Source organism: Pseudopodoces humilis, chromosome 32, assembly GCF_049639895.1.
Source record: "Pseudopodoces humilis isolate 2021_Gansu_Grassland_sample_001 chromosome 32, ASM4963989v1, whole genome shotgun sequence".
In the NCBI taxonomy this organism is placed as follows: Eukaryota; Metazoa; Chordata; class Aves; order Passeriformes; family Paridae; genus Pseudopodoces; species Pseudopodoces humilis.
In genome coordinates this window covers 1,666,033-1,689,534 of record NC_142231.1, presented here as the reverse complement: position 1 = coordinate 1,689,534, position 23,502 = coordinate 1,666,033, and the positions used below count along the sequence as shown (strand labels likewise).

The 23,502-nt window shown below is 61.5% G+C and overlaps 1 protein-coding gene across 4 annotated transcripts; it reads right to left on the bottom strand.

Annotated features, from left to right (window-relative positions):
- Window positions 1-178: 178 nt before the first annotated feature.
- SLC11A2 (solute carrier family 11 member 2) lies at window positions 179-23,149 on the bottom strand. Of its 4 annotated transcripts, XM_088068855.1 has the most exons (18): window positions 23,087-23,149; window positions 18,248-18,334; window positions 16,648-16,796; window positions 15,869-15,994; window positions 15,509-15,628; window positions 14,410-14,516; window positions 13,877-13,947; window positions 13,724-13,791; window positions 12,362-12,517; window positions 10,410-10,568; window positions 8,957-9,043; window positions 8,225-8,344; window positions 7,088-7,237; window positions 6,560-6,633; window positions 5,303-5,456; window positions 4,060-4,113; window positions 276-402; window positions 179-197 (listed from the first exon to the last, which is right to left on the bottom strand). In XM_088068855.1, exons 1-17 carry the CDS (start codon window positions 23,118-23,120, stop codon window positions 325-327), a joined length of 1,794 nt encoding a protein of 597 aa, XP_087924981.1. In that variant the 5' UTR covers window positions 23,121-23,149; the 3' UTR covers window positions 179-197; window positions 276-324. The 4 variants fall into 4 exon arrangements, with proteins under 4 accessions (XP_087924981.1, XP_087924980.1, XP_014116126.2 ...); XM_088068854.1 differs by having other exon boundaries at window positions 193-402; XM_014260651.2 differs by lacking the exon at window positions 23,087-23,149 and adding an exon at window positions 21,884-21,958 and having other exon boundaries at window positions 193-402.
- Between the last annotated feature and the right edge of the window lie 353 nt (window positions 23,150-23,502).

The following is a 23,502-nucleotide window of genomic DNA, read 5'->3' as shown; positions in this document are numbered from 1 at the left end:
GGGTCCCGGGGTCTGTCCCACAGCTCCGGGGGTCCCGGGGTCAGTCCCACCGCTCCGGGGGTCCTGGGGGTCCCGGGGTCTGTCCCACAGCTCCGGGGGTCCTGGGGGTCCCGGGGTCAGTCCCACAGCTCCGGGGGTCCCGGGGTCTGTCCCACAGCTCCGGGGGTCCTGGGGGTCCGCTCCGCTCCTGGGGTCATCTGGGGGGGTCCCGGGGGGGGTCCTGGGGTCAGTCCCACAGCTCCGGGGTCCTGGGGGGGTCCCGGGGTCTGTCCCACCTCTCCGGGGGTCCTGGGGGGGTCCTGGGGGTCCGCTCCGCTCCTGGGGTCACCTGGGGACGGACGGGTCGGAATCGACGTGGCCGAGGAGGAAGAGCTCGGGGTGGGCGGCGAAGCCCGGGCGGCCCTGGGGAGGGGAAGGCAACAATTAATGCCCGGGGGATTTAATGAGCCCGAGCTGAGCCTGGGTTAACGAAGCCTGAGCCAAAGAGAGTTTAACTAAACCCAAGTTGGTTTAAGGAAGGTTTAAGGAAGCCTGAGCCAAAGAGAGTTTAACTAAACCCAAGTTGGTTTAAGGAAGGTTTAAGGAAGCCTGAGCCAAAGAGAGTTTAACTAAACCCAAGTTGGTTTAAGGAAGGTTTAAGGAAGCCTGAGCCAAAGAGAGTTTAACTAAACCCAAGTTGGTTTAAGGAAGGTTTAAGGAAGCCTGAGCCAAAGAGAGTTTAACTAAACCCAAGTTGGTTTCAGGAAGGTTTAAGGAAGCCCAAATGAAGTTCAGGTAACAAAGATGAAATGGAAGCTGGTTTAACAAAGCCACCATTTAATGAAGCCCAAACTGAGTCGGGTTTAACAAAGAGCAAGTTGAGACGGGTTTAATGAAGCTCAAATTGAGGACGGTTTAACGAAGCCTGAATTAAGCCTGGTTTAATGAAGCCGGTGTTGAGCAAGGCAGGATTTTGATGAAACCAGAGCTGATCCCGGGTTAAGAAAGCCTCAGTCGAGCCCAGCTTAACAAAGCCCGGGTGGGTGCCGAGGTGGCAGCACCGGCCACGGCCCCAGAGTCACCGCCTGCCCATTAATTAGCAGTGGCCATTAATTAGCAGTGGCCAGAAGGAATGGGGTTAATCGGGAGCGGATCCCAGCCCAGCCCCACCCAGGGCTCCGAGAGGCCCCTCCTCCTGCAGCCCCAATTAACTGCTCCAGCTCAATTAAATTCGGGCCATGGAAGAGCCTTAATTAGCAATGACTGCGCAGGCTGCTTAATTACAAGACAACACTGCAAATCCTCCAGTGTTAAACTAAGCCAGAGCTGAGGCTCCGGAGGGGCAAAAGCAGGGGAAATAATCCTAATTTCAGGTTTTTTGGCGCAGCTGGTGGATGAAGCAGGACAGGAGGGATGTGCTGATCCCACTGCAGGAATTCCAAGGGGAAGGCGCTGCAGGGTGAGGGAGCCCCGGCTCTCCTGGTGATGGCACGGGCACAGCAGGAGCCTGGGAGTGAATCCCACGGGACAGGGACACGCCCCGGCTCACCCTGATGCCGTTCTGACTTTTGCCTTTGTTATGTTCTCTGTGTTCTTTGCACGTACATTTGGAGCTCTGGAGTTAATAACTACTTTTCCCAGTATTTTTCCATGGCCTTTCCCTAGGCAGAAAGACAAAATTCCAGAGCTCCAAGCCCTGGGAACAACTCTTGGAGATGCATTTCATGGACAGAGCACAGCCAGGGCCGAGGGGGGGACCTGGGAGGGAAATGGCATCACCACTTGTCCTCTTAATTGGTGCTTCCATCAATTATGCTAATTTCCCCAAACCTACAATGTCCTCAGCCCTGTGGGGATGGGATTTTGTGGAGCTCTTCCCATAACTGCCCCCAAAGGCTTTCAAATAAAGATCCCCTCTTATATTATATTAACTCTGGGCTAAAATGATTTCCAGTGTCATTTCCAGGTTGGGAAAAAGGCAACGAGCCCACGGGCGCAGCTCCAGCTCCAGAGTGTCAGGGGCTCTGTCACAGCCAGCAACAGCCCCAAAAAATGACCCAGGAAGCCAAGTTGGAAAAGTTTCCATGTTTTAATGGCAAAGGGGGTTTGTACAACCAGGACCAAAGGAAAAACCCCCACGTTAGTGCAGCACGGAGCAGAGGCCACAGATGGGGACCCAAAGCTGGAGGCTCCAGGCACAGTCAGTGTTTCAGCCAGGAGAGCTGACCCCTCCCAGGCCAAAATTCCCAGCCCAGGAAAGCTGGGGGTGGTACAGCAGGATTCCAAAGCCTGAGTCCACCTCTGGTCCAGCCCTTCATCCCCCCCACCCCACACATCCCACAGCTCGTGGCTGCTGTGTTGTGGGAATGGGTGTAAAACCTACAAACGTTACACTACAGGGTTAAATCCTGCTGGAATTCCGGGATAATAACGGGAAAGCTGGAAATCCATTGTGGTCAGGGGGAGCTGCAAGTCTCAGCTGGTTTGGGAAAGGGCGGGAAGAGGGATCTGATCCTGCCTCAAATCACAGGGGAGTTTTCCTGCTGGGCTCTGAGTGTTTTCACCTTCATCCCTGGAACGAGTCCTGGGCACCAGGGAATAACCCCAGACCTCGGGTGCTGATGGATAAAACCCCACAGAAGCTCAGAGCAGGAGGGGCTGCCCTGACCTGCTCCAGTCCTGGGACAGGATACTGGGTTTGCTCATGGAAGGGAAGGAATCCCCGTGAGCAGCTCCCAAATCCCCATGAGCAGATCCCAAATCCCCGTGAGCAGATCCCAAATCCCCGTGAGCAGATCCCAAATCCCCGTGAGCAGATCCCAAATCCCCGTGAGCAGATCCCAAACCATTCTGGGCTGCATCCCCAAGAGTTGGATTCTGCAGGGATTTTATTTCAGAGAGAATTCCCTGCCTGGGACTGGGAGTGCAGGGAAATGCCAATGGGCAGTGAGGGATGGAGCCCTGGCCCTGAGCAGGTATCCCAAATAAACCAGGATTGGGCTGGAACACCCTGCTTTGGGCTCCAGGAGAGGTTTGGGGCCCCCCATGCTCCATCTTGCAGATCCATGAAGGATTTTGGGATCTAAAGCCATGCAGCTGTGGCTCTGCTGCAGCTCCAGCTGGACAGAGAAGGGAATTTCCCTAAATAACCCAAATCCGAGCTTTCAACACTCAATTTCCATGATCCAGAGATTCAAATCCACCCCAACAGGCAATGAGGGGCCCCAAAACACCCCTGGGAGATCCAAAGGACACCCAGTTCCCTCCATCCCAATCCACTCTGGTGCACTCAGGTCACATTCCTGGCCAAGCTTCTTCCAAAATTCATTAAACAAAAGGGACATGATAGGAGAGGGTTAAATCCAGAACAAGCAAAAGCAGCAAAGAAACCCCTGGAAAAGGCTCTTGGAGCCTTCACAGCCTGATTTTGATTTACAATCCAGGGATTTTTGAGAACTCCAAGAGCATTTCCATGGATCACAGGGAACAAAGTCATAAAATCATAAATAACCACAAACTCGTTTCATTTGCTGACCCCAAAATCCCACACTGGGCCATTAAAAACCAGTAGTGACAATATTAATGCTGGAGTTTCCCGTTCTGATGGGAACAGGAAATGTTTTCCAGTGATAAAAGTACCAAATCTGCTCCGGCAGCAGAGGCAGATCCAGCTGTAGTGTCACACCACGTCCAGCCACAGCAGCATCCCCAAACATCACCCAGGAGGGGATTTAGGGAATTTTTAGCTTATTTGCCTATTTTGTCCAGCAGAGCAGCGCTCCTGGAGGTCAGTGTTTGTACCACGGCGGGGTCAAACGCTTTGGGATGAGGAATTTGCAGGGATTGAAAGGAAAATGGGGAGGGGTCAGGCTGCTCCTGTGTCCCCCCCCAGTCGTGTCTCCCATCCAGGGATGATTTGGGGTTCAGCAAAGGAACCCCGAGGGTTCCGGGGTGTTCTCCCAGAGCGGTGCTGGCCCCCGGGGCTCCGGTGGCGGCTGTTGGGGTCCAGCCCCCCCCCCCCGGTTATTTGGGGGGGTGGGAGGGCGGCGGCTCCAGGTGCAGGGTCCGGGTGACGCTTACCGTGCTCCCGCAGGCCAGGAAGGAGGCGCCCAGGGCAATGAGGCACAGCCACGTCTGCGGGGACAGGAGGGGACGGTCAGGCTGGGACAGGGGTGCCACGGGGTTATGGAATGGGGCAGAAAACCTCAGGGATCACCGGGTCCAGCACTGGCCGTGTCCCCAAGTGCCACATCCAGCCGGCTCTCAGGGAATGGGGACCCCACCCCGCCTTGGGCAGCTGTGTCAGGGTCTGACAGCCCTTTCCAGGAATTGTCCCCAGTATCCAACCTAAACTTCCCTTGGAGGCTGTTTCCCCTGGTCCTGTCCCCTGGGAGCAGAGCCTGACCCCACCTGGCTGCCCTCTCCTGTCAGGCAGGTGTGGGGGGCCAGAAGGGCCCCCCTGAGCCTCCTTTTCTCCAGGCTGAGCCCCCCCAGCCCCTTCCCAGCCCCTCAATGCTCCGCACTGGGGACCCCAAACCTGAGCCTGGCTGGGGTAAACCCCACTGGGGTCCCACAGGGGATCCCCTGGGGGTCACTCATGGATCGGGGGTCGGTCAGAATGTGCCACTCAAGGCCTTGTGGCCAATGGCTCCGTACCCAGGTGACAACTGGGGTCCCCTGGTGCCTGTACTGGGACCAGTGCCTGGGACCAGCCCCCCTGGGGACCCGGAGCTGGGAGGGGAGGGGACAGCCCCAAGGGATGGCACTGGGGACAGCCCCAGGGGATGGCATTGGGGACAGCCCCAAGGGACAGCATTGGGGACAGCCCCAAGGGACGGCATTGGGGACAGCCCCAAGGGACGGCATTGGGGACAGCCCCAAGGGATGGCATTGGGGACAGCCCAGGCTGAGCCCCCAGTGTGGGCAGCAGGTGAGGGGGGTTCAGGTGAGACCCCACCTGCAGAGCTGCTCCAGCTCCAGGCACCACAACCAGGACGTGGAGCTGCTGGAGCAAGTCCAGAGGAGGATTTTTGGGAGGAATTCCTCCCTGTGAGGAGGCACTGGCATGGATTTCCCAGACGATTCCCCATCCCTAGAAGTGTTCAAGGCCAGGCTGGATGCACCTGGCCAGGTGGGAGCTGTCCCTGCCCGTGGCAGAGGGGTTGGATGAAATTGCCTTTAAAACCCCTCCCAGCCCATCCCATCCTGCGGTTCCAGGGTCATTCCGTGATTTTCCACCTGGGAGACACAGACAGGTGCAGAGGAGCTGCTGTTCCAAAGTCTTCTCCCAGCTGGAAGGGGGCTCAGGTGGAGCCTGACTCACCAGGTACGCCACGAAGGACAGGTAGATGACGCTGAGCACGGCGGCCCCGATGTAGAGCCCCAGGTTGTGCAGGGACATCACGTAGGCCACCACGAAGTACATGTTGATGCAGCAGATGAGCAGGATCAGGAGACCCCCGGCCACCTTCCAGAACCTGGGAGCAAGGTGAGACACAGAGGGTGAGGTGGGGGATGCAGCAGGTGAGGGCCAGGCGTGCCCAGGAGAGGGGCAGGTGTGCCCAGGTGTTCCCAGGAGAGGGGCAGGTGTGCCCAGGTGTGCCCAGGAGAGGAGCAGGTGTGCCCAGGTGTGCCCCAATGTGCCCAGGTGTGCCCAGGTGTGCCCAGGAGAGGAGCAGGTGTGCCCAGGTGTTCCCAGGAGAGGAGCAGGTGTGCCCAGGTGTTCCCAGGAGAGGGGCAGGTGTGCCCAGGTGTGCCCCAATGTGCCCAGGTGTGCCCAGGTGTTCCCAGGAGAGGGGCAGGTGTGCCCAGGTGTGCCCAGGAGAGGAGCAGGTGTGCCCAGGTGTGCCCCAATGTGCCCAGGTGTGCCCAGGTGTGCCCAGGAGAGGAGCAGGTGTGCCCAGGTGTTCCCAGGAGAGGAGCAGGTGTGCCCAGGTGTTCCCAGGAGAGGGGCAGGTGTGCCCAGGTGTGCCCCAATGTGCCCAGGTGTGCCCAGGTGTTCCCAGGAGAGGGGCAGGTGTGCCCAGGTGTGCCCAGGAGAGGAGCAGGTGTGCCCAGGTGTGCCCCAATGTGCCCAGGTGTGCCCAGGAGAGGAGCAGGTGTGCCCAGGTGTTCCCAGGAGAGGAGCAGGTGTGCCCAGGTGTCCCCAGATGTGCCCAGGTGTCCCCAGATGTGCCCAGGTGAGGGGCAGGTGTACCCAGGTGTGCCCAGGAGAGGAGCAGGTGTGCCCAGGTGTTCCCAGGAGAGGGGCAGGCATGCCCAGGTGTGCCCAGGAGAGGGGCAGGCATGCCCAGGTGTGCCCAGGAGAGGAGCAGGTGTGCCCAGGTGTTCCCAGGAGAGGGGCAGGCATGCCCAGGCATGCCCAGGTGAGGGGCAGGTGTACCCAGGTGTGCCCAGGTGTTCCCAGGAGAGGGGCAGGCATGCCCAGGTGTCCCCAGATGTGCCCAGGTGTGCCCAGGTGAGGGGCAGGTGTACCCAGGTGTCCCCAGATGTGCCCAGGTGTACCCAGGTGTGCCCAGATGTGCCCAGGCAAGGGGCAGGTGTGTCCCAGGTGTGCCCAGGTGCCCCCCGTGGCACTCACAGGCCGTTGGCGAAGTCGTGCATGACACTGGGCAGGCTGGTGAAGGTGAGCACCGGGATCAGCGCGAACGGGAGCTGCAACAGGCAGGAAACCGGAGAAGGAAGAGCTGGAATCGCTCTGATCACGGCGGAACCCCGGGATGGGCGAAAGCTGGGAACCCCGGGATGGGTTAACACTCGGAACCCCGGGATGGGTTAATGCCCGGAATCCCGGGATGGGTTAACGCTCACTGGGAATCCCGGGATGGGTTAACACTGGGAATCCTGGGATGGGTTAACACTCACTGGGAATCCCGGGATGGGTTAACGCTGGGAATCCCGGGATGGGTTAACGCTCACTGGGAATCCCGGGATGGGTTAATGCTGGGAATCCCGGGATGGGTTAACGCTCACTGGGAATCCCGGGATGGGTTAACGCTCATCCCGCCCCATCCCTCCACCCCACAGGGACACCTTCCACTGGCCAGGCTGCTCCAGCCCTGGGCACCCGGGCCGGGAGGGGCCGGGCCCAGCCGCAGCCCCGGCGCACCTGGAGGCTCATGAGCACGTTCAGGAAGTCGTTCATCCCCGTCAGGTGCTCCACGTCCTGGAAGATTGCCACGAACAGCGTGGGGGTGATGGCGATGGAGCGCGTCAGCAGCACCCGCGCAAAGCGCGACCAGCGCAGGTTCAGGAAACCCTGGGGGGGCACAGCAAGACCGGGAGTAAGGAGTGAGTAAGCAGTGAGTAAGCAGTGAGTAAGCAGTGAGTAAGCAGTGAGTAAGCAGTGAGTAAGCAGTGAGTAAGCAGTGAGTAAGCAGTGAGTAGTCCAGGACCAGCGCAGGTTCAGGAAACCCTGGGGGGGGCACGAGGAGACTGTGAGTAAGGAGTGAGTAAGCAGTGAGTAAGGCGTGAGTAAGGAGTGAATAGTCCAGGACCAGCACAGGTTCAGGAAACCCTGGGGAGGCACGGGGAGACCGTGAGTAAGGCGTGAATAAAGTGTGAGGAGCGAGTAAGGAGCGAGTAAGGAGCGAGTAAGGAGCGAGTAAGGAGCGAGTAAGGAGCAAGTAAGGAGCGAGTAAGGAGCGAGTAGTCCAGGACCAGCGCAGGTTCAGGAAACCCTGGGGGGGGCACAGGGAGACCGTGAGTAAGGAGTGAGTGAGGAGTGAGTAAGGTGTGAGTAGTCCAGGAGCAGCACAGGCTCAGGAAGCCCTGGGTGGGGGCAAGGAGGGAGTAAGGAGTGAGGAACATGGAGCACAGAACCAGGAACCTCTGCGGGGGGACGGGGCAGAGGGGCTGAGAGGGCGAGGAGGGAGCGAGGAGTAAGGAAGGAGTAGAGAGGAGTAAAGAGGACGGGATACAGAGCCAGGAGAACACAGTGAGGAGTAGAGGGGAGTACAGAGTGAAGGGTGAGGGGTGCAGAGTAAGGAGCAGATGAGTCAGGTGTACGGAGCAGTGGAGTGAGGAGTATGGAGTAAGGACTACGGGGAACATGGAGTAGAGGATACGGAGCAAGGAGAGTGTAGCGAGGAGTAGGAGAACCACAAGTACCCAGCGAAGAGTGAGGAGCACCGAGTGCAAAGTACGGAGCAAGGAGTAGTGAGTGAGGAGCAAAGCAGCAAGAAGTAAGGAATTAGGAGTAAGGAGTGAGTACAGGGAGCGAGTAGGGAGCGAGGAGCTGCGTTACCTCCATGACGAACTGGCCCGAGTAGGTGCCGGTCATGGTGGAGCTCTGCCCGGCCGCCAGGATCCCGATGGCCCAGATGTAGAGGGCAGCAGGGCCGAAGTAGCAGCCCAGGACAACGCCCTGCAACGGGGACAGAGCGGCTCCGTCACCCCGAGGGCAGCGAGGAGCAGGAGCAACTCCCAGGAGTAAAAGGGCTCAAGGACCCTTCTTTTCTCAGCCCTGTTTTGGGGATCCCTCTACTGCTCCCAGTTTATCCAGAAGCAGCAGCTGCCACCAGACAGGGTCACTGGGCTGTCCCAGACGTGGCTGTCACCCCCGGGGACACCAGACAGGGTCACTGGGCTGTCCCAGACGTGGCTGTCACCCCCTGGGGACACCAGACAGGGTCACTGGGCTGTCCCAGATGTGACTGTCACCCCCAGGGACACCAGACAGGGTCACTGGGCTGTCCCAGATGTGACTGTCACCCCCAGGGACACCAGACAGGGTCACTGGGCTGTCCCAGATGTGACTGTCACCCCCTGGGGACACCAGACAGGGTCACTGGGCTGTCCCAGACGTGGCTGTCCCCCACAGGGACACCAGACAGGGTCACTGGGCTGTCCCAGACGTGGCTGTCACCCCCCGGGGACACCAGACAGGGTCACTGGGCTGTCCCCAAGCTGTCCTCCCCAGGGACACCAGACAGGGTCACTGGGCTGTCCCCAAGCTGTCCTCCCCAGGGACACTCACCCCCTTGTAGATGTCCACCTCCAGGGTCTCGTTGTTGTTGGGGAAGAGCGAGGAGTGGGGGCTGCTGGAGTTGGCACAGACCTGGTGCTGCAAGGGCACGGAAGGGTGGGGATGAGGGAATGGGCTGGGATGGAAAATCCTCTGGGATCGTTGGGTCCAGCAGCGATCTCAGCATTGCCAAGGCCACCACTGACCACGTCCCCAAGTGCCACATCCACACAGGTTTTAAACCCCCCAGGGGATGGGGACACGCTGCCTGAGCAGCTTTTCCATGAAGGAATTTTCCCTAAAATCCAACCTAAAGCTCCCTTGGACGCCTTTTTGTTTCCTGCTGTCACCTGGGAGCAGAGCCTGACCCCAGCTAGCTGTGCCCTCCTGCTGGGCGGCTGTGGGGAGCGAGAAGGTCCCTCTGAGCCTCCTCTCCTCCAGGCTGAGCTCTCCTGATGCTCCAAACCCTTCCCCAGCTCTGGGGGGGCTCTCACGGGGCCCAAACCTGAGCCCAGGATCAGGGTCTGACCGCATCCCTCATCCCTCCAGCCCGGCCGCAGCTCCCAGTCAGCCCCAGTCCGTCCCAGTCAGCCCCAGTCCGTCCCAGTCAGTCCCAGTCCATCCCAGTCCGTCCCAGTGCTCCCAGTCCGTCCCAGTCCGTCCCAGTCCGTCCCAGTCCATCCCAATCAGTCCCAGTCCATCCCAGTCAGTCCCAGTCCGTCCCAGTCCGCCCCAGCCCGTCCCAATCCGCCTCAGTCCGTCCCAGTCCGTCCCAGTCCGTCCCAGTCAGCCCCAGTCCGTCCCAGTCAGCCCCAGTCCGTCCCAGTCCGTCCCAGTCCGTCCCAGTCAGCCCCAGTCCGTCCCAGTCAGCCCCAGTCCGTCCCAGTCAGCCCCAGTCCGTCCCAGTCAGCCCCAGTCCGTCCCAGTCAGCCCCAGTCCGTCCCAGTCCGCCCCAGTCAGCCCCAGTCCGTCCCAGTCCGTCCCAGTCCGTCCCAGTCCGTCCCAGTCAGCCCCAGTCCATCCCAGTCAGCCCCAGTCCGTCCCAGTCCGTCCCAGTCAGCCCCAGTCCGTCCCAGTCCGTCCCAGTCAGCCCCAGTCCATCCCCGTCCCTCCCCGGCAGCCCCAGTCCATCCCAGTCCGCCCCTGTCAGCCCCAGTCCGTCCCAGTCCGTCCCAGTCCGTCCCAGTCAGCCCCAGTCCATCCCAGTCAGCCCCAGTCCATCCCAGTCAGCCCCAGTCCATCCCAGTCAGCCCCAGTCCATCCCAGTCAGCCCCAGTCCATCCCAGTCAGCCCCAGTCCGTCCCAGTCCGTCCCAGTCAGCCCCAGTCAGCCCCAGTCCGTCCCAGTCAGCCCCAGTCCGTCCCAGTCAGCCCCAGTCCGTTCCAGTCAGCCCCAGTCCGTCCCAGTCCGTCCCAGTCAGCCCCAGTCAGCCCCAGTCCGTCCCAGTGCTCCCAGTCCCACTCACCACGTCCGCGTTGGTCTTGTTGAAGAAGGCCTCGGCGAACACGGTCACCACGAAGATGTTGATGATGAAGGAGACGAAGAGCGCGATGCACGACTCGATGAAGAAATATTTGTTGGCCTCTCGCACCTCCCGCTTGTCTGCGCGGTTCACCTGCCGGGACTGGGGGACAGGGACAGCAGAGAGGGGACAGGGACAGCAGAGAGGGGACAGGGACAGCAGAGAGGGGACAGGGACAGCAGAGGGGGGACAGGGACAGCAGAGAGGGGACAGGGACAGCAGAGAGGGGACAGGGACAGCAGAGAGGGGACAGGGACAGCAGAGGGGGGACAGGGACAGCAGAGGGGGGACAGGGACAGCAGAGAGGGGACAGGGACAGCAGAGAGGGGACAGGGACAGCAGAGAGGGGACAGGGACAGCAGAGGGGGGACAGGGACAGCAGAGAGGGGACAGGGACAGCAGAGGGGACAGGGACAGCAGAGGGGACAGGGACAGCAGAGGGGACAGGGACAGCAGAGGGGACAGGGACAGCAGAGGGGACAGGGACAGCAGAGAGGGGACAGGGACAGCAGAGAGGGGACAGGGACAGCAGAGAGGGGACAGGGACAGGGACAGCAGAGGGGGGACAGGGACAGCAGAGAGGGGACAGGGACAGCAGAGGGGGGACAGGGACAGCAGAGAGGGGACAGGGACAGGGACAGCAGAGAGGGGACAGGGACAGGGACAGCAGAGAGGGGACAGGGACAGCAGAGAGGGGACAGGGACAGGGACAGCAGAGAGGGGACAGGGACAGCAGAGAGGGGACAGGGACAGCAGAGAGGGGACAGGGACAGCAGAGAGGACAGGGACAGCAGAGGGGGGACAGGGACAGGGACAGCAGAGGGGGGACAGGGACAGCAGAGAGGGGACAGGGACAGCAGAGAGGGGACAGGGACAGCAGAGAGGGGACAGGGACAGCAGAGAGGGGACAGGGACAGCAGAGAGGGGACAGGGACAGCAGAGAGGGGACAGGGACAGCAGAGGGGACAGGGACAGCAGAGGGGACAGGGACAGCAGAGAGGGGACAGGGACAGCAGAGGGGACAGGGACAGCAGAGAGGACAGGGACAGCAGAGGGGACAGGGACAGCAGAGAGGGGACAGGGACAGCAGAGAGGGGACAGGGACAGCAGAGGGGACAGGGACAGCAGAGAGGGGACAGGGACAGCAGAGAGGGGACAGGGACAGCAGAGAGGGGACAGGGACAGCAGAGAGGACAGGGACAGCAGAGAGGACAAGGGACAGCAGAGAGGACAAGGGACAGCAGAGAGGGGACAGGGACAGGGACAGCAGAGGGGGGACAGGGACAGCAGAGGGGGGACAGGGACAGCAGAGGGGGGACAGGGACAGCAGAGGGGACAGGAATTCACCGTTAACCCCTGCAATCAGCGCTGGCTGCAGCGATGACAGCGATGCTGGGACACGGAGGGGACACCCCCGGGTCCCACGCTGACACCTCCAGGTTCAGCTTTCGTGTTTCGGTGTTTTGCGGAGCCTGCCCTGCCTCGGGACCGGACTCAGCCCCAGCCAGAGCTCTCCTCACAGCTCAGGCACACACAACAACCCCTCTCCAGCCCAGAGCCACCGCTGCACTTCCAGGCCTCAGCAGGGAACCGACGAGAGCAGAGTGAGAGGATGAGACCTCATCACCTGAAGCTGGAATTGGACAATTAACCCCAATATGGAGATGGACTAAAACTGATCAAAGTGTGAAATTCGTGCCTGGCTGTCCATCCTGGGTGGAGCCTCGGGCAGGCTCTTCCAAGGTGCATCTTTGGAAGGGCTTTTAATAAATCCTTGCTTTATTCCTTTAACCCTGCCCAGCCTCTCAAGGCCCCAACACCCCACAACAGCCCCACGTGCCCGGGCTCCTCTGAGGGTGTTTCCTGAGCCCAGGGCCCCCTCCTGGGGTGCTCACCTTGACCAGGGCGGAGTGCAGGTACATGTTGTGGGGCATGATGACGGCGCCCACGATGCCCACGGCCTGCTCCAGCTGCGGCGTGCCACAGTCCTTGCAGTAGGGGATGAACAGTCCCTGCAGCAGCTTCTCCTGGTTGGGCTTCACTGTGATGTACTGGGCACGGGAAAAAAGGGAGTTTTGGGGTGCTCCACAGCAGAACCACGAAGCAAACTCAAATCTCTTTAATTTGAAGTGTCCATCCCTGCGTTTGGTGCTGTTTCAGCACAGGGGTGGGATCGCAGCGTTGAATCATGGAATTGTTGAGATTGGGAAAGACTCTGGGATCGTTGGGTTCAGCACTGCCAAGGCCACCACTGACCCTGTGCCCAAGTGTCACACCCACGTGGCTCTTAAATTCCCCAGGGACTGGGACTCCCTCCCTGCCCAGGGCAGCCTGTACCAGCCTGACAGCCTTTTCCAGGTGGGAATTCTCCCTAAAATCCAACCTAAACCTCCTCTAGGAGGACATTTCCTCTCATCCTGTCACCTGGGAGCAGAGCTCAACCCCCACCTGGCTGCTTCCCCTCCTGTCAGGGAGCTGTGGAGAGCAAGAAGGTCCCTCCTGAGCCTCCTTTTCTCCAGGCTGAGCTCCCCCAGCCTCTCCCGGTGCTCCAGCCCCTTCCCAGCTCCATTCCTGCCTCTGGACAGGCTCCAGCCCCTTCCCAGCTCCATTCCTGCCTCTGGACACTCTCCAGCCCCTTCCCAGCTCCATTCCTGGCTCTGGACACTCTCCAGCCCCTTCCCAGCTCCATTCCTGGCTCTGGACACGCTCCAGCCCCTTCCCAGCTCCATTCCTGCCTCTGGACAGGCTCCAGCCCCTTCCCAGCTCCATTCCTGCCTCTGGACACTCTCCAGCCCCTTCCCAGCTCCATTCCTGCCTCTGGACAGGCTCCAGCCCCTTCCCAGCTCCATTCCTGCCTCTGGACACTCTCCAGCCCCTTCCCAGCTCCATTCCTGGCTCTGGACAGGCTCCAGCCCCTTCCCAGCTCCATTCCTGCCTCTGGACACGCTCCAGCCCCTTCCCAGCTCCATTCCTGGCTCTGGACACTCTCCAGCCCCTTCCCAGCTCCATTCCTGGCTCTGGACACTCTCCAGCCCCTTCCCAGCTCCATTCCTGCCTCTGGACAGGCTCCAGCCCCTTCCCAGCTCCATTCCTGCCTCTGGACACGCTCCAGCCCCTTCCCAGCTCCATTCCTGCCTCTGGACAGGCTCCAGCCCCTTCCCAGCTCCATTCCTGGCTCTGGACACGCTCCAGCCCCTTCCCAGCTCCATTCCTGGCTCTGGACAGGCTCCAGCCCCTCAGTGTCCCCTGGGGGGTACCTCGTATCCAAAGGTCAGGGCCATGATGGTGATGAGGAACCCAAAAAACGCCTCCAGCTTCCTCAAGCCTGCAAGGAGGAGAAGTCCCGTTGTCGCCAAGCTGAGGAATTCCCGATCCCAGATCCGGCTCCCAGAACCGGAAGCGGGAATTACCGTATTTGTCGAGGAAGAGGAAAACGAAGGTGTCGGCGATGGTGATGAGCACTCCCCCCCAGAGCGGGATCCTGTGGGGGACAGCGGGGTCAGTGCACACCCACAGCTCCAAAGCCCTTTCATTTGGGGTTTTTTTTGGGGTGGAGCTGTGTCTGGGGGTTCTTCATGGCCTGAGCAGGACAAGGGGTCACAGGGCTGTGTCCTGTCCCAGGAACACCACAATCCAAGGGACACCCCACGCCTGCCTGTGCTGGGTCCATTCCTGCCTTCCCAGCCCCAGGGACAGCGGGGAAAGGAATCCTGTGTGGCATGTGGAGTGTGGCAGGAGGCTGCACCCCGATTTTGGAACAGAGCCCCCGTGGGTGTCCCACAGTGCCAATGCAGCCCTGGAGGCTGAGCTGGCGCTGAGAGCCCGGCCAGGCAGGGTGACTCACATCCTCAGTGCTGATCTGGGGCAATTCACAGGAAATCAGGGAGTTTTTGGGCACAGGGTTCCCCTTCCTCCCTCATTTCCCACACAAACCCCAGCTCACTTCCCCACGGAGAGCAGGTTGATGGCGATGGCAGAGCCGATGACCTCCTGCATGTCGGAGCCGATGATGGCGAGTTCCACCATCAGCCACAGGATGATCCGAGGGAACTGGGGGGGAAAGAAACACCCGTGAAAAACAGGGAGAAAATATCTTCTCCCATGGGGCTGGGGTGCTCCTGCAGGCAGGAACGGGGTCATCACCCTGCCCTGGTGTGGGAAGCCCACAGGGCTGAAATCCCAGCTCCTGTGGCAATCCTGGGGAGGATCCGGGTCACTTGTGCCACCCCAGCTCCTGGCCTGGATACAGGAGCAATTGCAAGAGCAAAATGTGAGATCTCCACGTGGGGATAAACTGGGAATGAGCGTGGGGAGATGTTCCAGGTCAGAGCAGAGACACGGTGTCAGGAGCTGGATGGGGAACACCCAAGTGCCCAGGGCTGGGACACCCCAAATGTCCCCAGGGCACAGGGCTGGGACACCCCAGATGTCCCCAGAGCCCCCCAGCCTCACTCATTGTCAGCAGATCTTCCTTACGTAAACCCAGGGAATTCCCAGACATGGAACCAGGAAATGGTTTTGACCTACAGGGCTGTTTCTCTCCTCGTAATTCCTTGGGATTATTTTAGCATTGCTGTGCTGGGAGGCAGCTGAAATCCCAGATTTTATTCCTGACTTTTAAATGGCAACATCCCCCTGCTCCCTCCTTGTGCTCCCCAAGCCAGGACAGCACCGAGAGACCCTGAAACAACCCCCATGAACAGCCCGAGTCCTCATGGCACCACCAAGGACACTGGGGGGGTCACCCGTCTTCTTCCACCCACCCCCCATCGTCCCAAATCCCCCAGGACTGTCCCCAGGCCCCTCTGGCACCCCTGAGGAGCCGGGGCAGTGTCACCCACCCACCCTGGCACCCCTGAGGGGCTGGGGGAGCATCACCCACCCACCCCAATCCCCCTGAGGAGTCGGGGCAGTGTCACCCACCCTCCCTGGCACCCCTGAGGGGCTGGGGGAGCATCACCCACCCCCCTGGCACCCCTGAGGATCTGGGGAGCATCACCCACCCCCCTGGCACCCCTGAGGATCTGGGGAGCATCACCCACCTTCTGGTACTGGCGGTTGCAGACCTCTGCCAGGTGCAGCCCCGTCACCACGCCCAGGCGCGCCGCCAGCCGCTGCAGCAGCAGCCCGATGACGGTGGCCAGCAGCAGCACCCACAGCAGCTGAGGGACACGGGGACACCGCTGGGTGGGGGGACACACCGAGCCCCAGGTCCCCCCAAACCCCACAGCTCTGGGCAAAACCCCCATTATTGACTCTGCCGAGGCAGCTCCGTGCCCGGATCCAAAGGGACGCGGAGCCAGGATCCGGGAGCCTCCCGCCCCCTCCTCTCAGGGGTGCTGCCACCACCCTGCAGCCCCCCATGGGACGCTGCTGACGGCCCCGTGGGGCCCTGCACCCACCTTGAAGCCCGCCACAGCCCCGGACTGCAGGTCAGACTCGATGTTGCCGGGGTCCAGGTAGGCGATGCTCATCAGGAACCCCGGCCCCGTGAACGCCCACAGCTTGCGGAAGCTGAAGCAGGAATGCTGCAGGAGAGGACAGAAATGGGGGAAATTGGGATAATTCCCTCACTCCCACCTCAGACAGGGGCTCAGCCTGCTCCTTAAACCCATCTGAAATTCTGCAGGGCTGTAAAACCAAACTGTTCTCTAATCTCAGCCTAAAAATCCTGCCTGGTCCTTGATCCCACCCCAAACCCTGGATCTCTGCCCCCGGTCTGAGGGGTCCAGGCTCAGGCTCTGGCACAGCCGAGGTCACGGTGGTGGAACTCCAGGGGGGAGCAGGGCTCTCCCTCACTGGGAGCTGAAACTGGAGCTACAACCAAGGGCAAGAGGCAGCTGTGGCCTGGGAGGGAAGGAGGGGACAGTGCAGGGGACAGTGCAGGGGGGACAGTGCAGGGGGGACAGTGCAGGGGGGACAGTGTGTGAGGCCAGCCAGAACTGCTCCCTGATAAGGGAACAAAGAGCCCTGAGGTGTGACAAGGCCTCTCAATGCTCTCTGACTGCTCCAAGCAGGAGACAAATCCCACGGGATCAATGATTAACACAGGCCTCACATCCCCCAAAGCACGGGGGACCCCTCCCCCCTTCCCTCCCCAGTCCAGGCTGGAAGGGAACTGCTGGCAATGACTCAGGTGGGTGTCTCAGGCTGATTTTTCCCGCGGGGTTTTCCCACTCACCGTCTCATCGTCAGGGATGGGGATCTTGCTGTCAAAGTAGGTGGTGAACGGCTCCCCCTCGTCGGTGTCGGGGGGCTGCAGGGGGCTCCTGCTGCTGGAGATGGTGCTGACCACCCCCCCGAGACCCCCAGGCTCCCCAGACACGTCCTCTGCAGGGAGAGAGGGAAAGGGGGGAGTCAGCATTCCTGGAAAGGCAGGAAACCCTGCCAGGGGCTGCTGAGCCCCACAGGCACAACAAGCCAGCACAGCTGATGCTAATTAAGTGATAAAGAGGTAATTAAATTAAAACATCCCACACTGCTGCACCCCTTGGAGTCTGTTGTGTCCCCAGAATCTCCTCTCCCACCCGGCTCCAGGCTGGAGCCAGGGATTTATTTATTTATTCCAATTAATTTTAAAAATCCCCATCCCAGGGCTGATGTGGACCAGTGTCCCCGCAATGATTAACTGGGGCTGGCTCAGCCAGGTCCCAGGGAAATCTGGGACTGCTCCTGCACCATTATCCCAGCCTCTCCTGGCTGGATCCTGGGGAAATCCAACACCTGGACAGTCAGGAGATGCCACACAACCCCACACCTCTCCCAGCACCGAGAGAATTCCAGCAGCTCCCAAACGTGAGCAGTGAGGAAAGCGTGCAGGGCCACCCAGCACATTCCCACCCTCTCCTGCAGCCAAACCTGGATCCCAGCCCTGTCCCAAGCCAAACCTGGATCCCAGCTCTCTCCTGCAGCCAAACCTGGATCCCAGCCAAACCTGGATCCCAGCTCTCCCCCAGCCAAACCTGGATCCCAGCTCTCCCCCAGCCAAACCTGGATCCCAGCTCTCTCCCAAGCCAAACCTGGATCCCAGCTCTCCCAAGCCAAACCTGGATCCCAGCTCTCTCCCAAGCCAAACCTGGATCCCAGCTCTCTCCTGCAGCCAAACCTGGATCCCAGCTCTCTCCTGCAGCCAAACCTGGATCCCAGCTCTCTCCCAGCCAAACCTGGATCCCAGCTCTCTCCCAGCCAAACCTGGATCCCAGCTCTCCCCCAGCCAAACCTGGATCCCAGCTCTCTCCCAGCCAAACCTGGATCCCAGCTCTCCCCCAGCCAAACCTGGATCCCAGCTCTCTCCCAGCCAAACCTGGATCCCAGCTCTCCCAGCCAAACCTGGATCCCAGCTCTCTCCCAGCAAATCCTCCACCCCAGCTCTCTCCCAAGCCCGTACTCACTCCCGCTCTCCCCACGGGACATTTCCTTCCCTCGGGAGCAGCAGCTCTGGGCTCAGGGGGCTCGGACAGGGCAGATCTTTGCCCAACTTTCCTATTGCATCACCACCGGGCTCCTCCTATTCCCGGCCTCCCAGAACCCTGCCAGGACCTCGTTTACATAAAGGATTTGGAGCTGCCCAGGTGTGCAGAGATCCCTGCTCAGGAGATTTCTCCCAGGACATTCCTGCCCAGGCCAGGCTGGTTTGGCTGGTTCAGGCAGGCTGAGTGACCCCGGGGTGCTGCAAACCTCAGCCTGGCACCCCGGAGCTCTTCCCAAACAAGGGAATTAATGAAAGGAAGGAGGGTGATGAGGGCAGCCCCCCCCTGCCCCCTTTCCTGATCCAGTCTCACCGTAGGATGCCTTCCGCTCCATGTCCAAGTTTCCCATGGTGGAGCCCTTCCCCTGCTCTGGGAACTGCTTCAAACTGGACACATTGGCTGTGAAAAAGGGAAAAATCCGGTCAGGATGGAAAATCGGGGCTGGCAGGAGAGGGGGATAGAGACAGAGTCACTTCCCAGGCTCTTTTTCAGCTCTGAGGAACCTCACAGTGATGGACTCACGTCCTGAGCTCTTTTCCAGCTCTGAGGGTCTCAGCAGGGATGGGAGAGGGAATTTAGGCTGGGACCTGCTAAGAAAGTCCTGCTGCTCTGCCCATGGGAGCTCTGATGGGCACCAACGTGCCAGGAGTGTCCACAGGCAGCTGGGGCTGATTGTGAAACTCCGGACAAGGAAACACACGGGGAATTCCCTCGATGTGGAAACCTCATCTCATCCCAGCACCTCCAGCACTCCCAAATCCTCCCCTGCGCCCCCCAAACCCCTCCAGCACTCCCCAAGGCCCTGCCAGCCCCCCAGGCAGGGGGAAGTGGGTTAAGGGCAGGTTTAACTCCTTCATCACAGCCTGGGTTTAAATTCAACCCATGCAGGATCTGGAATGGGGCTGGGGAGGGATCTGGGGATGAGGGATCTGGGGATGAGGGATCTGGGGATGAGGGATCTGGGGATGAGGGATCTGGGGATGAGGGATCTGGGGATGAGGGATCTGGGGATGAGGGATCTGGGGATGAGGGATCTGGGGATGAGGGATCTGGGGATGAGGGATCTGGGGATGAGGGATCTGGCATCCTCTGGGCTCCAGGAGCTCAACCCCCCTCCAAGGACAAGCCAATGTCCCTCACTGATGACTTCTGGCCTGTAAAGCACCGAATCCTCTGTCAAATTCCATCAGATTGGAAGGAGATTGCCATAAAACACGGGAATATTGGTTCAGTGAGGATGTAAAAGGAAATCACCAGCTAGAGATTCAATTTAAGTGAAGTCCAGCTCTGACCCCTCACACACCATTTTCTTTCTTTTCTAAGCACCAAACCCCACAGCTTCCATTTAAAAAAAAACCCCACTGAAGTTTAACAAAAAGCCAACTCCTCTCCAAAACGTGATCCAGGAGGAACGAGCTTACCCCGGCAGCGAGTCCCACCAGAGCTCCAGCCCAGGATGAAGCAAGGAGGGAGATCTTGGGGGGAATGTTCGTTGTGGACCCAGCTCAGTATCTGACCCCAGCCCCAGCCCAGCCCGGGTGGGGGCAGGACAGGGCCCCTTATCTGCCCCAGCAGCTGCTGGGCTGGGGGCTGGATCCACACCCGCCCCAGGGCACGTGTCTCTCATTCATTCACCCACAGGAGATTCTCTGAGCACGGGGGCAGCCTTTTCCATGAGGGAATTCTCCCTAAAATCCAACCTAAAGCTCTCCTGGAAACCTTTTTAAACCTTTTTGTCTCATTCTGTCACTTGGGAGCAGACCCTGACCCCCACCTGGCTGCCCCCTTCTTGCTGGGCAGCTGTGGAGACCAAGGAGGTCCCTCCTGAGCCTCCTTTCCTCCAGGCTGAGCCCCTCCGTCCCTCCCAGTGCTCCAGCCCCCTCCCCAGCCCATTCCCATTCCCAGCTCCAGCCCCTCCCTGTCCTGCCCTGGGGACCCAGAACTGTCCCCAGGTCCAGGCTGGGGCCTCAGCCGTGCCCAGCACAGTGGGACGGGCACTGCCCTGGCCCCGTGGCCACGCTGTGGCTGACACAAGCCAGGGGCCTGTGGCCTCCCTGCCCACCTGAGCTCGCACCCAGCCCCAGGTTCTCTCCCTGACACCAGGTGTGGGTTCAGCAGCCCCTCCCCAGGGCGATATTCCCTGGAACACAACCAGCCCTGAGCAGAACACCCCGAGGTCACCGCACAAACCCTCCAGACACGGCTGCTGCTGTCCGGGCCCTCCCCACGTGTGCAGCCAACAACGAACAACGGGCTCTTGTTCTACCCCCAGCCTCCCCTCCCAGCAAAGCCGCTGTCCTTCCACCAGCCCCGGGCTCATCCTGCTCCTGCTCCTCCCTGAAGGACACGGGAGCAGCCCGGCCCCGTGCTGGGAGCGGTTCCTGCCATTGAGGTCCTGCCTTTGATGTGGGGCTTTGAGCCGGTTCCTGCGGGGCACGCAGGATCCTGACGGATTCTTCTGGGGTGGTTTTGGGGCTGGTATCTTGTTCTGCTCCACACACAGACACCCTGCAGGCTGGTGACACTGTGAGCTCCTCAGCTGGTGACACTGGGAGCCCTTCACCCGCCCACTGACCCTCTGGTCCAGCCCTCCCAGGCCGGAGCTCCGGCCCCAAACCAGTGCAGAGAGCCAAGGTGGCCCCTTGCCATCCCAACACAGGCAGCTCTCAACTGGTGCTGACAGGAGCTGCTGTAATGGTTGGACTGGGTGATCTGAGAGCTTTTCCAAGCTTCATTCCCCGATTCCACCCTGCTGACCACCTCCCACGTGCTCCTGCTCCTCTGCTGGCACCGGCACCACCTGGTCCAGGACCTGGAAAACCTCGTCCTCCGCACGGACCTGGTGGGGTCACCCTGGGGCACAACACGGCAGGTCCATCCCTGGGGGCTCCATCCCATCCCCGCGGGGTTCCTCCCTGGGGGCTCCATCCCATCCCCGCGGGGTTCCTCTCTCCTTGCTCTGCCCCACTCCTGCCCACCCCAGGAGAGGACAAAGGCAGGGCTGAGCTCGGCTCTGCTCCTGTCACACCGGGACAGGTCGGACCAGCTCGGTCCCTGCCTGTCCCTCATCCCACGCTCCGGAGCTGGGAGATGCCCGGGGTTCAGGAGGGCACGGGGAGCCGAGCCTGCCCTGCTCCCCGAGAAGGATGGAGGATGACCTGGTTATTTCCACACCCCGAAACAACCAACACCCGGCAAGGAGGAGCAGCTCTCCCCTCCCAGTCTGCTGCAGCTCCCAGATTCAGGAGCCAGCCCCAGTTTCCAGCGTGGGACGGGGCAGCTGAGGCACACCTGAGACTCCGGGAATTTTCCTCTGTGTCCAGCCCACAACACCACGGAGCCGTTATGCCATTGCTGCCTGCAGGATCCCGCTCTCCCGGAGCTCCTCTCTCGGTTCCCGGGCCCGGGAGCTCGGCAGCCTCAGCCACGTGTGGACCTTGCCCGGGGCCGGTGGCGAGAGGCGAGCCGGGAGCACGGAGCTGTGCCGGGTCACAGCGCCATCCCCGAGCGCTCCAGGCCCTCTGGGGCTCATCCTCCCCACCGGGGTCCGCCAGGGAGGAACCGGAGCCGAGAGCGGGCCCCGAGCCCGGCGGAGCCGAGGGGACCGGGCGGGGGGGGGGCTCAGGCCGGGCACCCCCAGCCCGCGGGACCCCAAACCCCGAGGGAGGGCACAGGGTCACACTCGGTGCCTCCGCCGGGACCCCCGGGACACCCCAAGGTCACCGGGGAACCCCGAGCCCCGGCGGGGGGCGATGGGAGGGGGCGGGCGGCGGGTCCATGGCCCCTGCAGACCCCCACCCCAGGGGTCCCGCGGCACATCCAGGGGACCCCCAGGCACCCCCAAGGCTGGAGCCCCCCGTAACACACCCGGACACCCCCGAGGCCGGATCCCCCCGCAGCACAGCCGGGAACACCCCGGGACCACCCCGGCTGCCCCCCATCGCTCACCGGCCCCGGCCGCCCCCGGCCCCGCCGCCGCCGCCGCCGCTCCATGGCCGGAGCGAGCCGAGCCCCGGCGCGCCGAGCGCGTCACGGGGCGGGCCGGGGGCGGCACCGGGCAGGGCTCCGGGAACCGGGAACCGGGCACGGCAGCCACGGTGGGGCCGGAGCCCAGATGTGGGTCCTGGGGCGGAGCCGCAGCTCTGGGGCGGGATGGGGACAGGGGCACAGCCCCAGGATGGCAAACACGGCCCCGGGTGCCGGTTTGGGGCGTGGCCCCGGTGCGGACCCCGGCAGGGCGGGGATGAGCCCCGGAGAGGGGGATGAGCCCCAGGAGGGTCCCCGGACCCCCGTGGTGGGTGAGGGGGGCACAGCCAAGGGATGGCTGGAGCTGTGCCCGGGAGGTTTCGGCTCTTCCCCCCAAGGGTGCCGGGCACTGAGCGGGTTCCCCGGGGCACGGGCAGACCCCGAGAGCTCCAGCAGCGTTTGGACAGCGCTCTCAGGGATGCGCAGGGTGGGATTGATGAGGGGTCTGAGCAGGGCCAGGGGCTGCACCGGATCATCCTCACGGGTCCTTCCAGCTCAGGATATTCCGTGATCCCCCCTCAGCCTGCAGCCCCTGCTCCCACTCCAAGCTTTTCCCAATAGTGTCTCGTTCCGCCCCAAAACTGGGAGCCCTGGAACTCTGCTGGGACCTTGCCTGTCCTGGCACTGCTTTTCGTGCCAAACTCACCAATTTCTCCCCGACTTTCCTGACTTCTGCTGCAGGCAATGGCTGCAGGTGCTGGTTTGCTTTGCTTCTGGCTTTTCCAGAGAGAAATGCTGCTCCCTCACTGAATTCCTCCTCCTCCTCCTCTGTGCATTCCCTTGAGATAATTTTTTCAACCACCCACTTCCTGAGGGCCAAACCCAGGGACTGAACTGGGAAGGGGACACAGCACGGGGCAGGAGCAGCCCGGCATCACTGATGGTGCTGCTGAATGACCAAGTCCTGGGAAAACGAGGAGAAATCCAGGAGGTGGGAGACACCCTGAGCCAGCAATGTGGGTGTTGAAAATAGGGATAACCCAAGTGCTGGCCTCACTCCCTACCTGAAACCAGGTGCGACTGACCCCACAGGCAGCCCGGAGCTGGCAAACTGCCCAAATCCCTCAAATCCCGGCTGGTTTGGGCCGGGGGCAGTGCCAGCTCCCGGGGTGCTCGGCTACTCACCCAGCTCGCAGCCAGGGACGGGTTTGGTGGGCATGGCTCCTGCAGCACCCTCCGGATCCCGGGGCAGCGTCCCGCTCGCTCCCCAGCCCCGACCCCTCCTTATTTAAGGGGTGACCCCTCCCTCCCTCCCCTCCGCCCAGAGCAGAGTTCCCGAGGAAGCTCCGGGGCACCTCAAAGGCTGCGGCATCTCCCAATCGCTAATTAAGCGCTCATTAAGGCGCTTTGATGCGGCCCCACGGGGGCTCGGCGGGCCGGACTCTGCTCGGGCAGCCCCGGTACGTGCGGCCGGGACCGTCCCGCGCCATCGATCCGCCCTTATCGGAGCCGGGGCCGGCCTGGCCCCCTCCCCGGCGAGCTGCCGACAAATGGAACAGCTGAGCGAGCAGCACCGGGCACGGGGGAGGGCACGGAGCCGC